General features: G+C 37.0%; 1 protein-coding gene across 4 annotated transcripts in view; it reads left to right on the forward strand.

Moving 5' to 3' along the window:
* LOC149575779 (beta-amylase 2, chloroplastic-like) overlaps positions 1-22,585 on the forward strand; it is a 187,433-nt gene that overhangs the window by 110,272 nt on the left and 54,576 nt on the right. For 3 of the 4 annotated variants that reach the window (XR_016360233.1, XM_089815567.1, XM_089815569.1), the window contains exon 5: positions 11,503-11,697. The exons of the other annotated variant lie outside the window; for it this stretch is intronic. Coding sequence is in view for 2 of the 3 variants with exons in the window: in XM_089815567.1 (XP_089671693.1) it covers positions 11,503-11,697 (195 nt within the window). In the remaining variant the exon portion in view is untranslated. The remainder of the gene's footprint in view (positions 1-11,502; positions 11,698-22,585) is intronic. 4 annotated transcript variants of the gene reach the window in all.

Consider the following 22,585-nt stretch of genomic DNA (forward strand, 5'->3'; position numbering starts at 1 on the left):
TAAGGTTCAAATGTTGAGTTTGAATGGTTCAAACAGGTTCAACGGGTTCGATTATTCTGGCAGTTTTATATACCTCCACTCAGTCTTCAATAACTTCTGACTCGGATATAATTTTCTCAATCGCTTCGGTCAAGTTGTGCAGAATTAGGATCTCTCCAACATATCCAAAATTCAGCAAGATCCAACTGTGAGATAATTATTTATGCCTCCCATACCGAGACCCATTTTTGCTGACAGAGTTATTTTGAATCCGACCAGCATCAAGAATATTTTTATATTGGGATAATGTAATCATGTGCCACTTGTCTAAGTCTCATTTAATATGTGAAATTATCCTTATAAGACTTTTTCATCAATGTTTTATAAGGTTATTAAAATATTAATGAGAGAACATAAGAAGAGGAAGATGGATAGTCAAATTCCAAGAATCAGTTATGCAAACTGAAAATACACATCAACCAGCTATTTATGAAGGTATTTTCAAACCACAAAGGGGTTCCACTTCTTTTCTGTAGGGGAGACTTTGGTGCTGTAGTACAGGAGAGTTTGGGCTGAGAATTCTGCTTTTTCCTTATAGGAGATTTTATGCTGCTGCAAAGGGGAGGGTAGAATGGTTAGAGTTTTAGATAGGCAGATATTGTAATGATAGTAATTGGTAGATATGATATGGGTGTTTTAGTTTTTGCATGACTTTGTGCATACAGAGATTTGATGTCTATATATGTATCTTCTTGAATATGGCTTAGAAACCTTGTGTTCAGGCATGTTAAGTCAGTATTACTTTGTGAATCCTGATTTATCAGTTCTAGATATCTGGTTACTGTCTTTACTGCAGATTAGTGTTATTATTCATTTCTGTAGATTAGTTAAAGCATCTCTTTGTTGTTAGAAATAATCTATACCTCACGATCTAAGAATGTGTGAGAGATCCTTTCGTACTTTCGGGTAAAAGTGCAAGATATTTAAATTCATTGAACGTTTCACACGGGGAGCTATACCCGATAAAATTCAGAGGAAGGTTATTAATCTAATAATAACCTATCCAACTGTTGGTGTGAGTTTGTTCTTTTACTTGGGCATTTAGGGTCATATTTGCATGTATTTCTTCAAAGGACAATTTGTTCACTAACACTTGTATGGCCTTTACTAATGGCCACCTATCAATTTTCTCCTTATTACTTCCGTACGGTATGGTTTTTCCTTCTATTGCTGGTCATTCGCTGCCTTTTCCTTGGCCGTACAAACCCCTTTATAAACTCTATTGTTTTGTGATAGCCGTACGATATGTTTGCTTCTCCTTTTGTGCCTCTTTATGTCATACAGAATCATAGTTCCAAGAAATTCGGCGATTCATGCGATTCACGCGATTCGGCGATTCGATTCAAGCCAAACGATTTTTTGTGAATCGGTGAATCGAATCAGCGATAAAGGGTTTATGAAATAAGTTACTAAATTTCAAGGGTTTTTTAAATTTTCCGATTCATGGCCGATTCGATTCCGATTCATGGCCAATTCACGATTTGATTCGGCCTTGCCGATTCCGATCCGATTCCGATTCTTGTTACTTTGTACAGAATGCTTATCTTCAAGAAGTTCGTTGGTTCGACTTGCTCTTTTGGTGTACTTATCCACTAATTTTATATTTTTCCCAAATTGTTCAGATGCAAAGACACTTTATTTCTTTCATGGTAGATTTTCAATTTCAACCCATTTACTGCGTCGAGCACTTCCTTTTCGTCTAGCGTCCATAATTTGATTGCCCCATTAGCGCCCACATCTCATATCTTGTATAGTCCGACCCATTTAACTTTGAACTTTCCTAACCTGATCTCATTCCTCCCATTGTACTTCAAAACTAAGTGGCCTGGTTGAAAATTATTTAATTTTAAATACTTATCATGCCATGCCTTCCGCCTGTTTTGTGTAACTTCTGTGGCCTACTGTACCTGCAGTCATCGCTCATCCAGTTTGTTCAAGTTATACAATCTCTCCCTTAGGCTTTCCATGTCGCCCAGTTTGTTCTCGATTGCTATCCTCAAACTCGGTACCATGAACTCTGTCGGTACCACTACCTCTTGTCCGTTCATCAGTTGGAACAGAGTGTTTCCTGTAGTTATTTTATACGAAGTACGATACGCCCATAATGTTGATGGTAGCTTTTCTTCCCAATCTTCTCCCTCAACTGCACAAGACTTATAAATCACTTTGAATAGGATCTTATTCGTGGCTTCGGCTTGTCAATTGGCTCTCGGGTAGTATGGGCTCGATTGTGAATGATAAATGTTGAATTCAATAGTGAGTAGTTGGATGACATGATTAACAAAGTGTCCTCCCCGGTCACTTGTCAATTGCAGTGGAATCCCACACGTGGTGATGATTTGCTCATAAGTAATGTCTTTGTGCTCACCGTTGTCTGGAAGTGCACGTGCCTCCACCTACTTGGTCAAGTACTCCGTCGCCACCATGATGTACCTGCACCTTCTAGTTTTGCTTACCTTCAGAGGTCTGACAAAGTCTAATCCCCATCTTTCAAAAAGCTCCTGTGCGTGCGAAGGATTTAGAGGCATGAAGTTCCTCTTCAATGGTTTTCTAGCTCGCTGACATGTGTCGCATGCAACAACCCACTTGTTGGTTCCCAAAACCGCAGATTGAAAATCCAAGTGCCTGCCACTTCTCCAATAGGACTTCTCAATTAGTTTTTGCCAACGAACAGGAATACTTTTCAATTCACCTGCACTTTAGGCTCTGCTACACCCAAGCGGGTAAACCTTCACCTCAAACACTAACTGCCTGGTTCAAGGCTTTTCTATAGCGAACTTAAACATCTGGAGTCCTTCGGCTAGCAAAGTCCTCAAACTCGATCAAAATGAAACTAGATGCTGGATAATAGTTGAATGTTTTGTATAAATTTTGTTAATAATTAATTTGATGCTTACAAAAGGAATATGTATAGATTTTCAGACTTCAATAATAAAAAGACCAGTGCCTCTGTTAATCCGGGCGATAGAGTCAACTTTGGTGAACTTTCACGTACAACTTCATAATGATCAATGCACTGATACTGCCAACAATTTCAATAATCCAGATGCGTCAGACTAATTATAATGCAATCTTAAATTAGTCCAGATTGAATTTTAACTCCGCTGAGAAGGAGACAAATTGGACAAAAGTACGGAAACAATTTAATATTTCACAACACCTATGATGATCAAATCTAAAATGCTAATTGACCATGTCCACTTATCTGATATCAAAATCATATACAGAATTCTAAAATATAATTACGAAGGACGATTCGCCTGTAGTTTAAATCTCCACGCCTTTAAAAATAAACAAAACACATTTTATTTTATTTTAAATAAAATATCTTGATTGTTCTATTTACAAGTCATATTTATATCTTAAATGTAGAAGGACGTGATCCTTTACATTTGAAAATCACGTCTCTTTGAAAATAAAGCACATCTCTTATTATAATAGCACCTTCTGATTTATTTTTACTAATAGCTTTTACGATGACCCTAATCGGTGCTATGCACTTAAACATCTTTAAAGTGATATCATTATGTTATTGCTAATTTTTATTTCTTTTATTTAAGCTTTAAAAAGCCCCTTAATGGCAACGCAGGGAAAATTTGTTGTTTTCCGCGTAGTCTGTATGCTTCCATACTTTGTGTAGAATCTGCAGTAGCTCTTCAAATCCTTTGGCCTTTGATATTTTAACATCTGCGATGGCGTACGTGGTCTGAACGATGCCTAATAATCACCACGAGATTGTCTTTAAGTATATCAATGATGTTCAATATGGTTTTTGGAAGCACTCTTCTTTTGAAGCGAAAATTCCTTAACGTGCTAATGCTTTTCTCCCTTGGAAATTTTTCCTCGCTGCATGTATTATCATTATCGGTCTTTCCAAATTCATCAGGATTTTCCGTCCTCACTCATATTGTCATCAATCTTCCCTTCTCAACCTCCACTTCCTGTGCATCTACGTTCTCCAAAGATGTCTATGGGAGTGGTAACGTTTGAGAGTTTGTGACAATAGGATTCGATGCCTCCATATACATCTGGTCAACTTTCTCAAATCACTTGAAATTAGACTTCCAGAATGTTAATGCTGCCTATATGACAGTGAATTCCTTGTTTGCTGATCGGTTCATTTCTTTTATTTTCCAGTATTATTACTTCCTCTCTTATAAATTTAATCATTCACTTCAATGTACATTCCATATAAAGGTATCTTCTCGATGTTCAGATTGTGGCATGCTATGATCTGAACCGTGCTGCTGCAACTAATCAGAATACTATATTCTGTGTGAAAGCCTTGTGGAGCATGTTCTTGAAACATACGCAAAAATTGATATCAGTGAATTCAATGCATTCATCTTCAGCCATTTATTTAATATGTTTACTCTCTGGTTTGATGCAGGATATGGATCTCAATGAGGAGAATATCTGAACTTTTATGGCATCCTCTAGTTATGTTCACAGTATCATTGTAAAGGCTTTACGTCTACATCACATGCACCTTCTTTTCTTCATAGCATACATTCCAGCCCATAGGCATAGAGCCTTAAACTCTGCACCAATCAAACCATTTCAGCCTTCTGCAAATTCTTCTAAATCAAATGTCACTCATTAAGCTTATTTTCTTGAACAGATTTATGACTCCTCATAGATTCATGCTCTTATTCGAGATGCATAATCCTCATACAAATTAAAAATTTAGTTGTGATGACTGAATTTATGACTTTGTATGTATTTGCTGGTGAAATGAGTTATGAAGACTCAGATTTTGCAAAAAGCTTAGACTCCATCAAGGTGTACATTGCCATTCTCATCTTTAACAGTAATGCTAGGACAGGTTTCAACTTTTTAATTCATTTTCAAAATACCCCTTGGCATATTTTTACCAGCAACACCACTTTTATTCCATCAACTTCAGCACCAAGTTTATTTACATCAAATGATTTGAGTATAATCATGTCATACAGGGCAACAAGATTAGGCTCAGGAATGGGAATCTTCTCTATTATGTATTCACATACAACATCAATGTTGTACTTCAGTTGTGCAGATATTGATATGACTGGAGCTTCATCAGCACTGGTGTCCTGAATAATTTTTTGACTCGCATCATGCCGGTTGTTCACTGCACTTTCCTCAAATGGAGGCCTAAAAATTTGGGCTCCATCACCACTCTCTAGTGTTGTTGTGTACGGTTGGCCACCATAATCCTACCAGAAGTATCTTCTACGCAGTTGTGTCTGGCCCCATGTGTCCTCCTATCGGTCCGTCATGCGCATCCTTCAATACCTTCAAAATTTCCTCCTCTAGGACGCATCGCCTTAGAATCTAATCGGGTCCCATTTTATATAGTAGCCCATTGATCAACTGAAATGTCCGGCTCCTTAACACCAGCTTCCTTCTCATTCGACGGCATCTCGCTAAGAAACTGTCTTGTTGATAGATACTCCCCGATACGTGTGAACCAGGATTGTAGTACTACTACGTGAAATAGGTGTACATCCGAAAAATCATCATTGACTCCCTCCGGTGGCTCTCTAGATTTTATCCTTGACAGGTGGTTTGCACTTACATGACTTTTCCCTGGCCGCATCACAATCTTGAATGTGAACTGCAATAATAATAACAATCGACTTATTCTTCCTTGAATAATTGACTTATTTACCAAATATAGTAGCGCCTGATGATCTACATAGAACACAAATGGCATCACCAACAAATAATGTTTGAATTTTTGTACTGCGTACACCATCCCTAGTGCCTCTCTCTCCATTGTATTGTAGTTTTTCTCTGCCTTAGATAATAATCTACTTGCAAAATACATTGGATGGTCCAATCCGTAGTCACCTGTTTGCACAAGTGTTGCTCCAATGGCATAATTCAATGCATTTACATGAACATGAAATTTCTTATCCCAATTTGGATAGGCTAGAATTGGTGTCATGGCCAACCTCGTTTTGAATCCATCAAAAGCTTCGTTCTGCTCCGCTTCCCATTTGTAAGGTTTGCCCTTGCAGGTGAGTTTGTCGAGTGGGTAGGAAATCTTTGCAAAACTTTTGATAAACCTCCGGTAATATCCAATGTGTCTGAGAAATGTTTTTACTTTAGATATGTCTATCGATGGTGGCATCTCCAAAATTACGTGAACCTTGTCTGGATTCATCTTCAGGCCTGCTTTGCAGACTATGTGTCCTAGTAGCTTCCTCTGAGGTACCACAAACCTGCATTTCTTCGAGTTCAGTGCCAACCTTGCCCGTCTGCACCTCTCCATGCATTCTCCGAGTGTCGTTATATGTTTATCCTCTGCGCTAAAGATTGACCAATCATCCATAAATGCTTTAAAGTTTCCGATAGACATCTTATCAAATATGTGTAGGATGATTCTCAGGAACGTAGTCGGAGCATTGCATAGTCCGAACGACATCCTGTTGTAGCCGTATACTCCATCTTCCATGATGAATGTTGTTTTAATCTATCCTCTTTGGCGATGGATATCTAGTTGTACCCCGAGAACCCATCCATGAATGAATAAATCTAATGCCCCGCAACTTCCTCCAAAATGCTATTCATGAATGGTATTGGAAACGGATCTTTGATTGTTATTGCATTTAGGCATTGGAAATCTACTCATATCCTTATTTATGTGGTGTCCTTTTTTAGAGATATCACAATCGCAGATACCCACTCACTTGTCTGTACTCTAAAAATAATCCCTGCTTCCAACATTCGATCAATCTCCTCCGTGACTCGTGCGGCATAATTTTTGTTCATCTAGTTGGACCGCTTCCATACAGGTACTGCACCTTCTATCAATGGTATCTAGTGGACACATAACTCTGGTGGCACTCCTTTTAAATCTTTATACGTCAAGGCAAAGACGTCCTTGTACTCCATAAATATTTTGAACGCTGCTGCCTTCAGGACTAGATTCCAATCATCTCCTACAAGAATATTTTTCAGATTAGCCTCATCTCCCAATTTCATTGTTTTCACAGTAGGCTCTTCATACTTTATAGGTTTGTCCTCACTAAATGTATGGGCCGACGTCTCATCCACCTACACTTCTCCTTCTTTTATTTTGCTATACTCTTTCGGAAACTCGTTCCCTTCTTTTTCCTTCTCGACACCCAACATGTTACAACTTAGAAAGAGCTCATAATCCTTCATCTGCCAGTGGAGTAGGTCGCTCACTAAGTCTAGGTCGTCATCATTCAACTCTCCTTCTAATCTCAATACTCTTTCATCCGGTTCCATTCTCTTCTTTCCTTCATCGTCACCTTCACCTTCACATGTAAACTCTGATGACGCTGCCTCCTCACCTACCATTTGTGTGTGTAGGTCGATTATAAATCTTCTGCCTCCACGTTCCATGGACAAGGTATTTCATTTCCAATCATATTTTACTTTTGCTTTTCCCAACCAACCCCGTCCAAGGATAGTGTTATACCCTTTTCTTTTTAGTGGAATGACTACGAAATCCAATAGAAATGGTTGCATTCCGATGGTTACCGGCTGTGCCATCAAGGTTTCCAATGGTTTGATTACGTGCTAATCTGTTGTAACCGGAATGTAGGTGGCCACAACGTAGGTTGTCCCAACTTTTTCCATATATCTTATGGTAACACATTCATGCTTGACCCTCTGTCCACAATTGTGTCTGTAAGTATAGTTCCCAGAATACCCATCTCGACTACTGTCGGGTGCCTTCTCGTCGTGAGTGCTAGTAGCACTGGGTCTATTGCAGTCGCTTCACTGCCCTCCTTTCTTGTTTCTTCCATTACTTTCGAAAGTGATGTCATATTCATAATCGCCGTCCATAACTGGGGCATTGTAAGAAGAAGGTCATTTAATTTTATTGGAACTTCTGTTTGCATTACTTGCCTTATCATGTTTTGTTCAGCTAGGTTCCTTTTCAAGGTATCAGCAATGTCTTTTGCTTGCAACTTTCCTGTTTCCATTTGTTTCACCAACTCCATTCGTGCTTGTTGCAACCTCTTCTTTTCTTCCTCTGCATCAGAGTACTTTACCTTCTTAGCTTGCTCACATGTAATGGCTAGTGTTTCCTCATCACATGTTTCAATGCTTAACAAATTTACCCCCTGCTTCGGGCATTTTGAATCTTCGTGGTCTCCCGGACCACACCATTTGCATAATAGTTGCGGCGTCTCCTTCGTGGTACAATCTCTGGCGAAGTGCCCCTAGAGGTTACACGCACGACACTCTATCATCAGTTGTCCACTCACGTCGTATTGTATTCGACTCCTCCCTCCATTGTTATTATTGTTATTATTATCACCACCCCTTCTGTGTTGATTATTGGTGCGATATCCTCTTGAGGTTGCATTGTTGTTCGTGTTTGTTCCGACTGACACTTCCTGCATCAATAACACTTGTTGGTGTCCTTTTGACTTCATATTAAATGGGCATTCCTTTATGGAATGTCTCGCAACCTGGCAGATATCACAGAATTGTTTTTTCAAGCAGGAGCCCTTTGTGTGGCCTTCCTCTTTATAGTCCGTACACCACAATTCCCCCTTCACCGAGTCAGGATTCTTTTTCAGATTTTTAAATTCTTTCATCATTCGTAGCATATCCTTCTGCAACGCTCGAACTTTCTTGCTTGATTCCTCATCGCTACTACTACTTTCGGATGATGAATCGTCTAAATCCGACAATTTGTGCTTCTTCTTGCTTGTTTTATGTTCACTCTCCAAATCCATCGCCCTATTATACGTATCTGCGTACAATATTGGAGGTACAATCTTCATTTTCTTCTTCAGCATTGGCCTAGCCCCTCAACAAACCATTGTTTCTTTAATCCGTCAGCTGGTGGGCTCTCCATCTTTCCCACTAACTCTTTTAGCCTTCTTGCATAGACACGGATCATTTCGTTCTTTCCCTGCTTTGTGCTCTATATTTCTGCAACAATTTCGTTATCGTCCGTTAGCAATCGGAACTCTACTATGAACTCCTTCCTAATTTTGCCCATGTAGTTAGCTTCTAAGGATCTGCATTTGCAAACTAATCAATTGCTACGCCCCGTAGAGTCACTGGAAATTGCCGAACCCAATCATCCTCGTCCATTACACCATTTGTTGTCCATATTGTTTCACATGTCTTGCAGTGTCTGATCAGATCTGTTGTCCCATCACCATTGAACTTCGGCAATTTCTCCTTTGGTCCTACAATTGCTACTTTCTTTTGATTCTGTGGTACTTGCTGTGTACCCGCGTTGTTCTGAGCACCCGCATTGTTCTAAGCACACGTGTGGTTCTGAGCACCCACATTGTTATGCACACCCACATTGTTCTACACAACCGTGCTGCTTCGAACAACTGTCCTTCCAACAACTGCATTTCCTAGTGAGAAAAGATCTTCCTCAACTGAAATTGTTCAATTCTCTGCCTGTATCCGTTCGTCAGGTGTATCAGGAATGAAGAGTTCACTCCACGCTCGTGCTTCGTCGGCACTTCGAGCCATGCGAGTTACTTCTCTTCCGTTCAAATTCTCTACCCTTGGCATATACAAGTTAAGGAATTCCTCCCTTGTCTCATCCACCAAATTTAATCGCTGTTGAGTCTCTTCTAGCAACTCCCCGGCACTCCTCGGTCTGCTAGGTTAATGCACTCCCTCCATCTATGCCCCTTCACCCCCTTAGTGTCCGTCAGCAATCTGCTGAAGCTTCTGTCTGCACTCCACCTGTTGTGCTAAAATTAAAACTTCTTGTGCTGTACGTATTTCATCCTTATCTTTTATCTTATTCATATCTTTATTAAGCAAATTAGGCATTAATCTTCATCACACTTCCTTCGTTCCAAGATTGACTGGCAACGGTGCCAAATGTTTATCGTACAGGGTAAAAGGATACTTATCGCATGTAGTATAGCAAGATATGACACAAAACCGATACTTTATTCATATACGCAATATGCACTTCATTGCTTGCAATATTATTAAGATGATTACAATGATGATTCCAAAGTCCCTTCCGAACGGTGTACATATACTTTCCGAAGGGGTGACTCAACCGTCATGTGTCCTTTCGGATACTATTCTTCCTAATGGCTACAATATAGAATTTACCGACAACAGTTCAAGTATATACTCTTTTACATCTTTATATCTTATATTGCAACACATTTTAAGTACCTTCCAAGATGAGCTCCAGAGTGGTTAAGATGATTTTCTCCTCAGATTTGAACTTTCCCGTGGAGAAATATGGTTCCAATTCTTTAAGGGCATTGGATATTTCTCAGGGAGAATGTAAATATGAATGTGATAACTAGTCCATTTCCATTAGTTGCAAGTCTATCACAGATAACATGTACATAGCTCAAGGTGTTCCCAATGGGGCATCATTGAAGAGCATTGTGGAGAAAAACAACCTCCAGAGTTCAGACTTCAGCTCCCCATCATTCTGATTTGTTATCAACAATCCCGTGTTGATTATAATATCTTTTCTGACTAGAAATGGACATTAGTAAAGAAAGCACTTGAATTTTCTAAATCTAAGATATCTTACAAAATAAATGATTCATACACATCTTAAGTGTATCAGAGTTCTACTCTGTAACAGTTTCTGAGCTCTCCAGAGCTGGGATGGATCTTTCTCTTTCTCATTCATGTGCTCTTTGTAGCGAAAGAACTTTTAGGTGAAGATTATTGAATTCAAGCATATTACATACTGTTGACGAATTTTATAAAAAGCTGCAATGAACATCAACTACATAGTTATTCAGTCTCATTAGAACAACACTTTTAAATTGTCTTTGAGAAGAATTGCTTTCTTAAGAACATTTCTGTAACAACCCTTGAAAGGGATTGGCATTGTTAAAAGTCTGAATGTATGTATAAAGGATTTCTACTGTATCTTACATTTCCTGGAGAATTTTCATACAAGTATTCGAGATTAATGTGGCCAAGTTTACTCAGCTGAGTAAAATTCTTTATAGAATATTATTGGGCTACTAGAAGTCAGTCTCATGCACAAATCTCTGTGCTTTTGATTTGATTTAGGCACAGCTCAATGTTTTTCAAGGGTTTGCCTTAATTGGCTAATTCTCTACGAACATTGGATATTGCTTTGTACCACTGTACAGCATCTATGATTTTCCTACATTATATGTTAGTTTCATGTATAGTTTATCAGATATTTCTTTGTATGGTATGTAGAATATGATAGTGGGTAAATACTAAATAGAAGTTTGTCTCATGCACAATTTCACGTGCTTTGATATGGTTTAGGCACAGCTCAATTATTTTCTGCTTTCAAGGGATGGCCTTCAATGGGCCGATTCTTTAAGAGCATTGGATAGTGCTTTGTATAGTATCTAGGATTTTTCGACTCTATAAATAAAACTTCATATATGTGAGAACATATTCATGTTTCTTCAGCATGATCAATTTGCAGAATCCAAAGCTATGGTGGTTTGATATACTCTGATACATTTAGTTTCCACTGTTCTAATATAACAGGTATCCATGTCATTTCATGAATGTGGAGGAAATGTTAGGGATGAAGTGCACATTCCACTACCCAGGTGGGTACTGGAGATAGGTAGGGAAAATGCTGATATCTTTTTTACTGATCGTGAAGGGAGGCATAACACAGATTGTCTGACTTGGGGCATAGATAAAGAAAGAGTTCTAAAAGGTCGAACGGCTCTTGAGGTATGACTGATACTTGTGGTGCTCTTTTAACACTCCTACAAATTTGTTTCAGTTCTCAAAGAGGAAAATAATGAATGATTTTTTTTAATGTCCATGATACCAAATAGTCTTGTAACCGTTGACAGGTATTCAGAATGTGTTGTCCACAAACAACCATTTAATAGAAAGGGGGTGTCAGGTTAAGCTCACTATATTGCTCCTCCTTTCTTGACGTTGGATTTACCATGAATCCTGTTAAGATGTTCTTCTGTTTTCTTTTTATTTGCTTCTCTAAAAAACAGTCCAACTGTCAAACTTCAAGTTGTTGTCATACTTGATACAGATGTTGTAAGCCAGGCACTCCATGATGTAGTGTGACTCCATCTCTGCCTTTCTTAATGTACAAAATAGATATATTCTCTATTTCAATCTTCCTTTGGTGTTGTTTATTTGCCAACAAAGGACTGAGTTGTGGTATGTAGTCTTTGTCTGGGCTATCGACCTTTTTTTTGGGTTTTATTATCAATTGGGCGATTTCATTGTTTATTGTACCAAAGAATACATGAAACAAGTAGTTCAAGGCACATTCTAAACTTTTGTTATTGGGGACTTGTTGCCTAATTTTGGTAATTTGTTTTGAGGGAAGCCCATTCTTGGACGTGGAAAACTTGTCACATTCACTTGACATATCCTTAGGTAAGGGACTTCATAGTCTATCTTCCAAGACACGTCTTGTAAAATGGGACTTTGGAGAGGCTTCATCTGTCTTTTTTTGAAGGAAAATGATCCTCAAAATCAAGGATCATGCTTATCCATTCATCTATCCATCTATCTCTATATAATATATATAGAAAATCTACAAAATGGGGTTTAAGTTTGTTAGCGTGCATGCGCGCACACACACACACATATGTGCAGCCTAGAAGCATGAGTTAAGATTAGAATGTTACGCAGTATCAAATAAACAACAAAATGGAAGGGGCAGAGAGATGGAAAATAGGGGAAGGCCAAGTTTGTGAGTTTGACCAATGTAAGTGTTTTTTCAGAATATGTAATGAAAAGAGACATTTATATGTTGATAAAATTTAGTCATGGGTGAATGGATATGTCATATTTGTATGTAGTTGGGCTCCAATCCTTAACGTTTAGTTTTCTTTGTGAGATAGAGTTAAACTGCAAGTTGTTTTGCAACCAAATATTAGGCTCATCGTGTAGCTATTGATGGGTGAGGGCAGCATATGAGGGTAATCTTTAGTTGTAGGTTGTCCACTTCACATCCTTTCTTCTTGACATTGTTTTTCCAAGAAGACCATCACTCTCTCCTACGGAAAAGACATTTTAAATTGAGACTAAGAATATTGGAGATGAAGACATTGTGAGCTGCATTTACACAGGTGGGCTTCCTTTTGACTTTATGAGATCACTTTACTGATATGAAATGGTGATGGCATTCAGTCAAACTTCCTTAGGTACACATTCTTTGGGTATGAGAGAGAAAGGGGTTAAGTATTTTGAGTCTTCACCAATGATGAGACTCAAGAATCCACTCTACGTACAAAAGAACGATGCTTTATTCCACCTGGATCATTCTTGCTCTGCCCAGATTTTCCCAAGTTTTACCTGGGTTCAACGTGGATGAAACAACTTGTGTTGGAATGGACCCTCTTTGGATCCACAGGTGGACAGACCCAGACTGTGACCCAGTTCAAACTGGACCAATACCTAGGCATTGAACCCACGAATCGTGCAACTCAGGAAAAAACAATAACATCTGACTTCAATAGTTTAAGTTTAAACATAAGGTTAAATACAAATATAACCATAAACTTTTTAAATGTGAGGTCTAAGATAAATGAGATAGATATCGTCAATACATATATGCAAAAAGGTATGAAGTGATATAAATATAGTATATTAATTATTTTATTATTTTAAATACTTATAATTAATTTGGAGTTGACTGTGTGGATGGTAAGTGTAAGATCCCATATCTACTCTCTCCTCAAATTTCAGTTTTGTCTTATAGACATTTCATCAAATAGATGGTGTGCAGATTCTGATCTGAAATTTCTGAGTTCTTGAGCCAAAAACACAACCCAAATTCTTCGCACAGGAATTCTGTCAAACTTTTGCATGATAATTGAAATCTTATATAATCACTTGTATCATAAAGCCATTGACCCAAACACTTAGCATCCAAGCAAAGCTTCACCAATAATCAAACTATTTTAACATCAGCATTTGAACAAACATTTGACATGAAAACTAAGAATGGTTCATAAGGCACAACACTTGGTGAAGGTTTTGCAAATGGGGTTGCAAGCAGAGTGGGTTTAACCATGGAGGAAACTTCCTAACTAAGCGCGCTCAAGCTGGAGTAGTACTTGGTTCGGTGACCTCCCGGGAAGTCCCGGTGCTTCAACTCTGTGAGCATCACCTAGATCCAATGAGTGCTAAGTGTTCCATTTATTCTCATGAAAGATGGATTCATGTTGAATCACTATTCATGAAACATGGGTCGATGAGTTTGACTCAAAAACTACACAGTTAAAAATCCTAATAGCAATATCACAATTTGACTTGCTGTGGAAATTATCTCCTACTTATCAGTGAAAAATAATTTCAGAAACTTCTCTTTTGTTGAGTCATTTTATCAAACATATTGCAGACTTGCTATCAACTACAGCCATATAGCAGATGGCTATGTTTCCAAACTTCAATACCAGTTCACCGCAAATTTACTAAATGCTTAATCAATCAAATGATTCACTCCAGGCAGAGTAAATCTAATAATGAATGCATAGACTGCTGGTGAAACAAAGGCACCTGTACATATTCAACTTATGTTCTGATCTCTGCCCAAAGTTTCAAGTTTCTAGTGAGTGTGGCCGCCTTGAAGGGTCTGTTCATGGACGCTTAGCATTGTTAATGAATGAGCACAGTTGTGAATTCCTAGAAGCAATGCTAATGATCATCTCAGTCACAAAAGAAAGCATGCAGCTAGTGTTTTCATTGGTGATTGCAGGAGAAGATGAAGAGAAGGGAAGCATTGCTAAACGGGATCATCAGAATGGGATGTTCGCTTAGTTCAATCATTAGGATCAGCAGGTATGACCTTAAACTTCCTTGAAAGGGATACGATGACTTGACCACAAGATACATTATGGGACCCGCATGAGCTATTAAGAAAACAATATAGGAAAAACATAAAATAATCTAATTTAAAATATAAGACATACCTTAAGAGATTTTTTAATTAATTTTCATCATATCATTATAATAAATACTTACATACGAACACCTAAATATAAAAATGAAATGGCATCAATAAATTATAATAACGTAATTTAATGATGTCACCCCATTGATATACTTACATGAACGTATATAACAATATATTATAATAATAAATGAAAATTATGATCTTCTCAACTCCTCTTTACAACTTTTTATTTTTTCCTTCTTTTTTCTTTTTTTTTTTTCAAATCGAATTAATAATTGGAATTCGAGTGGATTTCTTTGAAACCAATGGAAGCTGAGAAGCCACGGCTAGTCTTTTATATAGAAGCCGTATTAGAAGTCAGGCAATACAACTCCCAGCCTCACTATCTTTTTGCTACCATTTTCGTATGCATGCTTTGCAACAAACCGAGTTTAAGATAACACGGTAAATTATCTATATCCGTAGTACCTTGCAATTGCCGTATCCGACTTGATCAAATTTGTGTGTTCAACTAAGCCGTGCAAGAGTTTCGATTGGAAGACGTGAGGGAGCTGAATCCAAGTCAAGGCCTTCAATAAACTAGGTTATGAAATGCTTCCAACATTTTCTGAATATAAGACCTACTGCAGCCGGCTAGGCATGGTAATTCAGTATTAGGACAGAGGTTATCATAAGTAGCATTGCTGTTGGTCACTATCGAATTTCATAGAGCCTTCCACTTTTGTTTTTCTTTATATATTTTTATTTTTTATTGTATCTTAGACCATCGATAAAGAAGTCGAATGGTAACTTTAGGGGATCAAAATGATATATGAACCATCACAAACAACATGGATATCGACAGCAATAATTATTCTTTTTTTTAAAACCATGATGAATGTATAATAAGAGTAGTATGCTCATCCAATGCACCTTGGATTCACCGGCAATAAAGCCACAATGGTGTAGAGGTGAAAAGGGGCAGCGAGCTCATAATACAATGCACCTAAGACTCACTGGCAATAAAGCCACAATGGTGAAGAGGTGAAAAAGGGGCAATGAGCTCATAATCCAATGCACCTGGTATTCACAGGTTGATAGCCAAGAAATGTTGAAGAGGTGGAAATGAACCTGCAAGGAAACAAAAAAGAAATTAGAAGTGTATAACCTAAATAATGAATACTTATTAGCTCATGCTTATTCCTGAATGAAACCTAATGTCAAGTCGAGCGGTGGTGATTGGGTCAATGTACCCATTGGAAATCCTTGGCCAAGGTAGTTTATAGGCATATGTGACATTCAATGATCACTTGATGTCCGTAACATCAGTTATATAGGTATAACTGAGTGGGCACTCAAACCACCTTGTAGCTTGAATGGCTGGACTGAAGAACATCCCAAGCTTGATCCTGAGGTAGGGAGAGCCATTCTAATATGTTAGGATGTGTGGGGATAAGTATGATCCGAGGTTGGGAGGTTAAGCCTATGTTAATGCTTCTCCTCTCACCAATACTGAGGCTTGTACAACCAGATAAAAGATCCTTCGATGATACTAGCATGTTTCATTCTTTCTTGTTAAGCATTTACTTGTTAATCAATTTATCACGACTACATGTATGTTAATTAGTCGTTTATTTCAGTTCAATATGACTACAGTTAGAATAGCTATTTGTTATTTCAATTGAATAGGAATATGCTTATTTTTGATTAAGCATGATTACAGTTATGATAAAAAATTGTTATATTTATTTCAGCTGAACATGAAGTTAGAATTAAGAATAGTTAATAGTCGATCTTGGATATGATCACAGTTATTTTCTGTTATTTGTTTAAAGTAGTCATTGTTAGGTGAAATGGATTCAGTTACTTTTATGGATGTTGGGAGTTATTAGTTTTAAATGTCTTTGATTTAAATATGAAAATCCATTTGTTGCAAAGTCTCAACCAACTTTAATGTTTAAGTGTGTGTGTGGAAGTCATATGACTGTCTCCTTGGGACTCAAGTCTACCAATGAGAAGTATCACAACATTCAAGACTGTAGCTAAAGTATCTAATAAGTGTTGAGAAACACTCGATGTCAAGGGAAGTGTTGAGAAACATTGTTTAGCAAGTTGCCAAAGAAACCCCAACGCAACAAGGAGACCTTGGTAAGTTATGCAATTCGTGCCCCCTAGAAGTAGATGAGAGTCAGTTCCAAGCTAGGCAAGGCAAAGCAATGTGAGATGAATGGTTCATGAGCGCAAAGCAAAATGCTGATATACCTAAGTGGAAGGGTCTCAAGTAGTGCCTATTTCCAGGTTTTCATCACTTGGCATGATTGAATAGCTCTTAAGCAAGATCACATCATTTTGTCCCAGTGTCAAGCAAGGTGTAAGACATGATGGATTAGCAAGGTAGATAAGATGGATAAGCAAGAATGGATGGAGCTAGTGAAAGTGATCCTCAAGGACTGATTCCTCAAGAGTACCCAAGCTAGGGAAAATAGCCATATGAAGCAGGTTTTGGATAAGCCAAGAAAGCCAGGAAAGGAGATAGCATCTAGGATAAGCAGTTAAATCCAATTAGCGAGATATCATATAGGATAACCAGCGGAAGCCAACAAGCAAGATAGCATATAGGATAAGCAGTGGAAGCCAACAAGCGAGATAACATATAGGATAAGCAGTGGAAGCCAATAAGCAGCGAGATAGCATATAGATAAGCAGTGGGAGCCAATAAGAGAGATAGCTTGAAAGCATGTAATCTAAAAGAGTAGACATGTCAAGAGGCCTAAGAGAACCATGTTTAGATTTTGAGCAAGACCAAGAGGTCAATTGGACAGAATAGCGATGGCATAGAATGATAAGGATGAAGCTCATTTATGGAGGCTATGAAATAAGCAAGGTCATGACAAGGAAGTGACAAATAAGATAACCAATGCTCAAAGATAACTCAACTTTGTCAAGATCAAAGTAGAAAGATAGAAGAATCACGATTGACACCTGATTGCCAAGTTTTCATCATGGTACTTATCCAAGGTGCCAAAAGAAGTGGCTTTCATGTAATAACCCTCTCTAGTTATAGCTAAATCAAGCATCAATTTCTTTCACATGTGAATGGTTTGACATTTTGTCAAACACTTGGCAAGCAGCCCAATTACCACTGAATATATGATGTCTTAAATTTTCAAACACTATATCAAGATGTACTAGAAACTGATCACAAATTTATTTAATTTTGGCCTTATAAGTTTTTCATAAATAAATACCAAAGGCCAATAAACAATTCTGAAATAATTCACACCAGCCTCTGAATTCACTCATCGACAAACCATATAGCAATATAATGAAAAGGGAATTTAATTGTTGGCTAATTATAAATCAGAATTTGAAGCCAGCCTATTTACTTTCAAACTATGTAATATTAACTGAATTTTACTAATTAAGAACCTGGTCTTTGCCGTAGAATATAATTTCAAAGTCAAACTGAAAGCCGCTTGGTCCAATTTCAATCTAGCGTTCATAATCTACCCTTACAAATGCTGCTCAAAACAAATTCCAATTTGCAAACTAAACCCTCGTCTAGCAATAGAGAAATTATAATATTCAATTGCATAAATGCTCCTCAGCCACAGTTAATACAGAAAGAGGAAACGATAATAAAACTCAAAAAGTCCACAATACTTTAGTTGTGGATTCTCAGAATTAAATCTACAATACTTCAGTTGTAGATCCCAAACCCTTATGCTTTAACAAGGGCACAAACTTCAAACTCAGAAATGTCACGAAGACAACAAGACCAAAATAAGATAATCAAATAATTGGATGTTTTTTACTCATCAAATGGGCTCATATTTATAATCTCCAAATGGCACAAAGTTTCCCAAATGAACTTCACTTAAGAAGCTTCCCACACACAACATTAAAATATAATAAAGTGCCATTATAATCTGATTTATTAATTGCTTTTGGCTTTGAAAATGACCTTTTCCACCATAACTTAAAATACTGACATGTAAGGCCACTATTTCTTGTTCCCATGATTTAAAACTTTTCGTCCTGATTCCAACAAGCTATGATACTGAGGTGACCAACCAACAACACTATCAAAAATAGCAACCTCAGTGTATTTATATAAATAATAATAATTCACCCGTCTTACGAAAACAACTGAAGAAGCATCGAAATTGAAATCTGACAACAGTAGAGTGATCCTGATGATGAATGAACCTAACAGGGTGACTTACTATAAATAGACACTCCCTCCAAGATTCTTGGAGCCCAAACTGGAAGCCCGAAGTAAAAACTGAGAACATCTTCCAACTCCTCTGACTCAACTGAGCTCATCAAAACCAACAGATTGACTTACTCTAAATAGTAAGTCCCTCAAACGAAGCCAAATCACACCATAGGTTGTTAGAAAGCCTATAACTACACAACTAAGACCCTCAAATCCTATTTTCAGCTCACGAGGGTCGCAATGGTGAACTGAACTGGCCAACTGCAGGAACATGCTAAAAATGGGGACATTACATTTCACCATATGATGGATTTTTTTCTTTACTTTTGCTACCAAGGAGCCTGTTTATCAAGTTTTCACCAAGGCACTTTTTCATTTTATTTGGATTTTTAGAAAGAGTTGAAGCTTTTTCAATTTATATAGTGCTCCTATTGGAAGGATATGTCATGATAAGCCAAGACCATAGCAATGCATGTTCAAAGAGGTTGATAGGGTGATGAAAGGGAGGTGATAGTAGGAAAAGTATAAGGAGGATATGAGTTCATTCCTTGGGGAAGGTTAGGAGTATGGATGGTGGGTAAGTGTAGGTTTGAAAAGATTGCATGAGGGTAGGTGAAAAAGTGGGCAACATTAACATTGACACACACTTTGATTGTGATGTTCCCAATTTCAAAGAGCAATTTAATAAATATCTTATATAATAACAACTAAATAAATATTGTAACAATTTATTATTAAATATTTTAATCAAATTGATATAATATTATATTATATCAATTGATGTAGTGATAATATGGAAATAATAATATGATAGAATCTTTTATTATATAATAAGTAAATGGTACTTAATAATAACAATAAAATATATATCTTAATAATTCCACATTTAGAAAATTATTAGAGGTCATCAAGCATTACATAATTATAAAATAATAGTATATTTTAATCATATAAGAACATGATAGAATATACAAAGAATAAATAATACAAGATATTAGTATAATAAGTTATTAGGAATATATAGTGATAATGAAGGTACGCTCTGATACCACTTGATGAAGGGCCACACCACCCCTACCAATTCATAACCAAGAGTGCAACAATATGGAGATCAAGAGAAATAAAAAAAATGCTTCACAAGCAATTTTATTATACTTGAAAATCCTTACAACACCCACTAGATGATATCATAGATATGACTTCTTCAAAAAGAAGTTTACAAATTGTTCAACATAAGAGAAATCCCAAATAAGAGTCTTCACACCAAGAGCTTCACTAAGAACTTCTACTTGAAGAGCTACACCTTTAGAGCTTTCACACCTTGAAGTCTTCACGCCTTCTAGCTTCTACTTCTCGAGCTTGATTAGAAATGCTCATATGCCTTGCTTAAATAGGCACTTACCACCCAATACATGACTTATCCACAACCTTCTAGAATTCCACCTACACAATATCCACAACCTTCTACAACTTCCATAACCTTCTAGAATTAAAACTAAGCACCACCATGTGGCCCAATTAAAAAATTAAATTTCCTTTATGGATCACAACAAATATTAAATGCAAGATTTAAGAAACTTTCCACAAGCTTCTAAGATGCCACCTACACACCTCGATAAATGGAATGACAACTATTTTTCTTATTTTTTCTATTTATGCCACCTTTGCACCTCGAAAATAGAAATTCCTCTTTTCTTCCTTTTTTCCATTTTCTATTTTTTTCTTTCTATTTTCGTCACTTTCTCTCTCCATTTTTTTTTTTTTTAAATTTATAAATAAATTTTCTCTTGCAAGATGCTCCTGCATCAAGTGATAATAATATATTAATAGTAATATAATAGAAATAATAAAATATTTCAAGATAGTAAATTACTCTCAACTATCAAAGAAAGCAAAGCCTATCTTTTATGCAAGAAAAGAAATGACAATCCCACGATTTGCAAAATAATATATTGTCATGGCTCCAAATGAAGGTCTAAATTAATTAAAGTAATGTTAAGGCAAAGACGCACCCTTTACAAACATGGCTTCTCACCTCAACGCAAGTATATAGAGAGCATTTATAAAGGATTGGAGGAGGAGGGCAGAGCACAAGAGGGACGAACTACAACGCACAGGAGAAGAAGAACAAACAACAGGATCAGGGAAAATAAAGAGGACTCAAGGGGACATGAACAAGCAAACATGAAGAGAAGAGTAGCAGCCACTACAGAATGCACCATAAGGAATCTCAAGCATTCATTGCAACATCAGAAAGAATGATTGTCAAACACATACACACCTGGACTTTTCAAAGAAATATCTTTGGAGGTTTTACACAGACAATTAACGGCAGTGGCAAAGACAAAAACTTCAACTGGGAACATATATTCATCCGTGGCTAATAGACAAAGATAAATATACTGAGATTTAAAGGAAAACAATATACAATTTGGCATCCAATGGACATGCTAAGAGACTAGGGATTGGAAATATTATTTGTAGGAAATGATGGGAGATTGAAGTGAGCTGGCATGAGAATTTTCACATCCTACAGAGCGACTTATTAATATATATGCAAACATGACGAATAAGTTAAGGACCATACACACAACAGTCCAGTCAGCGAACAATAATTTAACTTGGATATTACATATCACTCTCAGCGTTTGTTATCGAGCTTAGTGTTATCTATCATTATATTAGAGTCAAAAGTGAATATATTTAGAAGACACACCGGAACCACTAAGAAGGACTTCTACAGATGAAAGGAAAGAGAATAACCATTGTAGGGACTATGGAAGCAACTATAGGTGATCAGGAGAATAAATCTAGAAGAGCATTTTCAAACAGGCAAGCATTATTTTTACATTCACATGTTAGATACTACATCCAATTCAATTGTACATAAAGAAATTCAAAATACACCAAGTCAAGGATAATACAGGCAGAATTATTACTTTAAGCTACACCACAGTAACACTAAAGATACTACAGGACTGACAATGATTGTCGATCGGGAGCAAATAGGGAAGGCCACCTACATACAAAATCAGTAAGGTTATTATTAATTTAAGGGGAATGCATAATATCATATAAATGTTTTGGTTCATAGAGAGAGAGACATGTGAGTCTAAAGGATTCAGTGCCAATTGTTTGAGGATCGAATGGAAGACATTACAAATTACTAACATAAATATCTCGACTTAGATATCTTGACTTTATGGGACTTATCAGAGTTTCACCATCAAATTTATGAGAGATACTTAACCTATAATTAAGGAGAAGAGGTTCTAGGGTATAAAAAAAATCTAAAAAGGGTAGTATTGACAAACTTTGAGAATAATACTTATATATAAATACATACAAGGCTTAATCAAAGAATTTTCTTACAATTAAAGTTTAAGAAATCAACCTCTAACTAAAGGGTAAATAGAGGGGACATGACATTGAGGTGGTAGAGTAAGATGGAGTGGAAGGCCTTGGAAGCTTTTGAGGAAGATGGAGTA

Source organism: Cupressus sempervirens, chromosome 2 (genome assembly GCF_028749045.1).
Source record: "Cupressus sempervirens isolate cs-2001-9-10 chromosome 2, ASM2874904v1, whole genome shotgun sequence".
Classification (NCBI taxonomy): domain Eukaryota; kingdom Viridiplantae; phylum Streptophyta; class Pinopsida; order Cupressales; family Cupressaceae; genus Cupressus; species Cupressus sempervirens.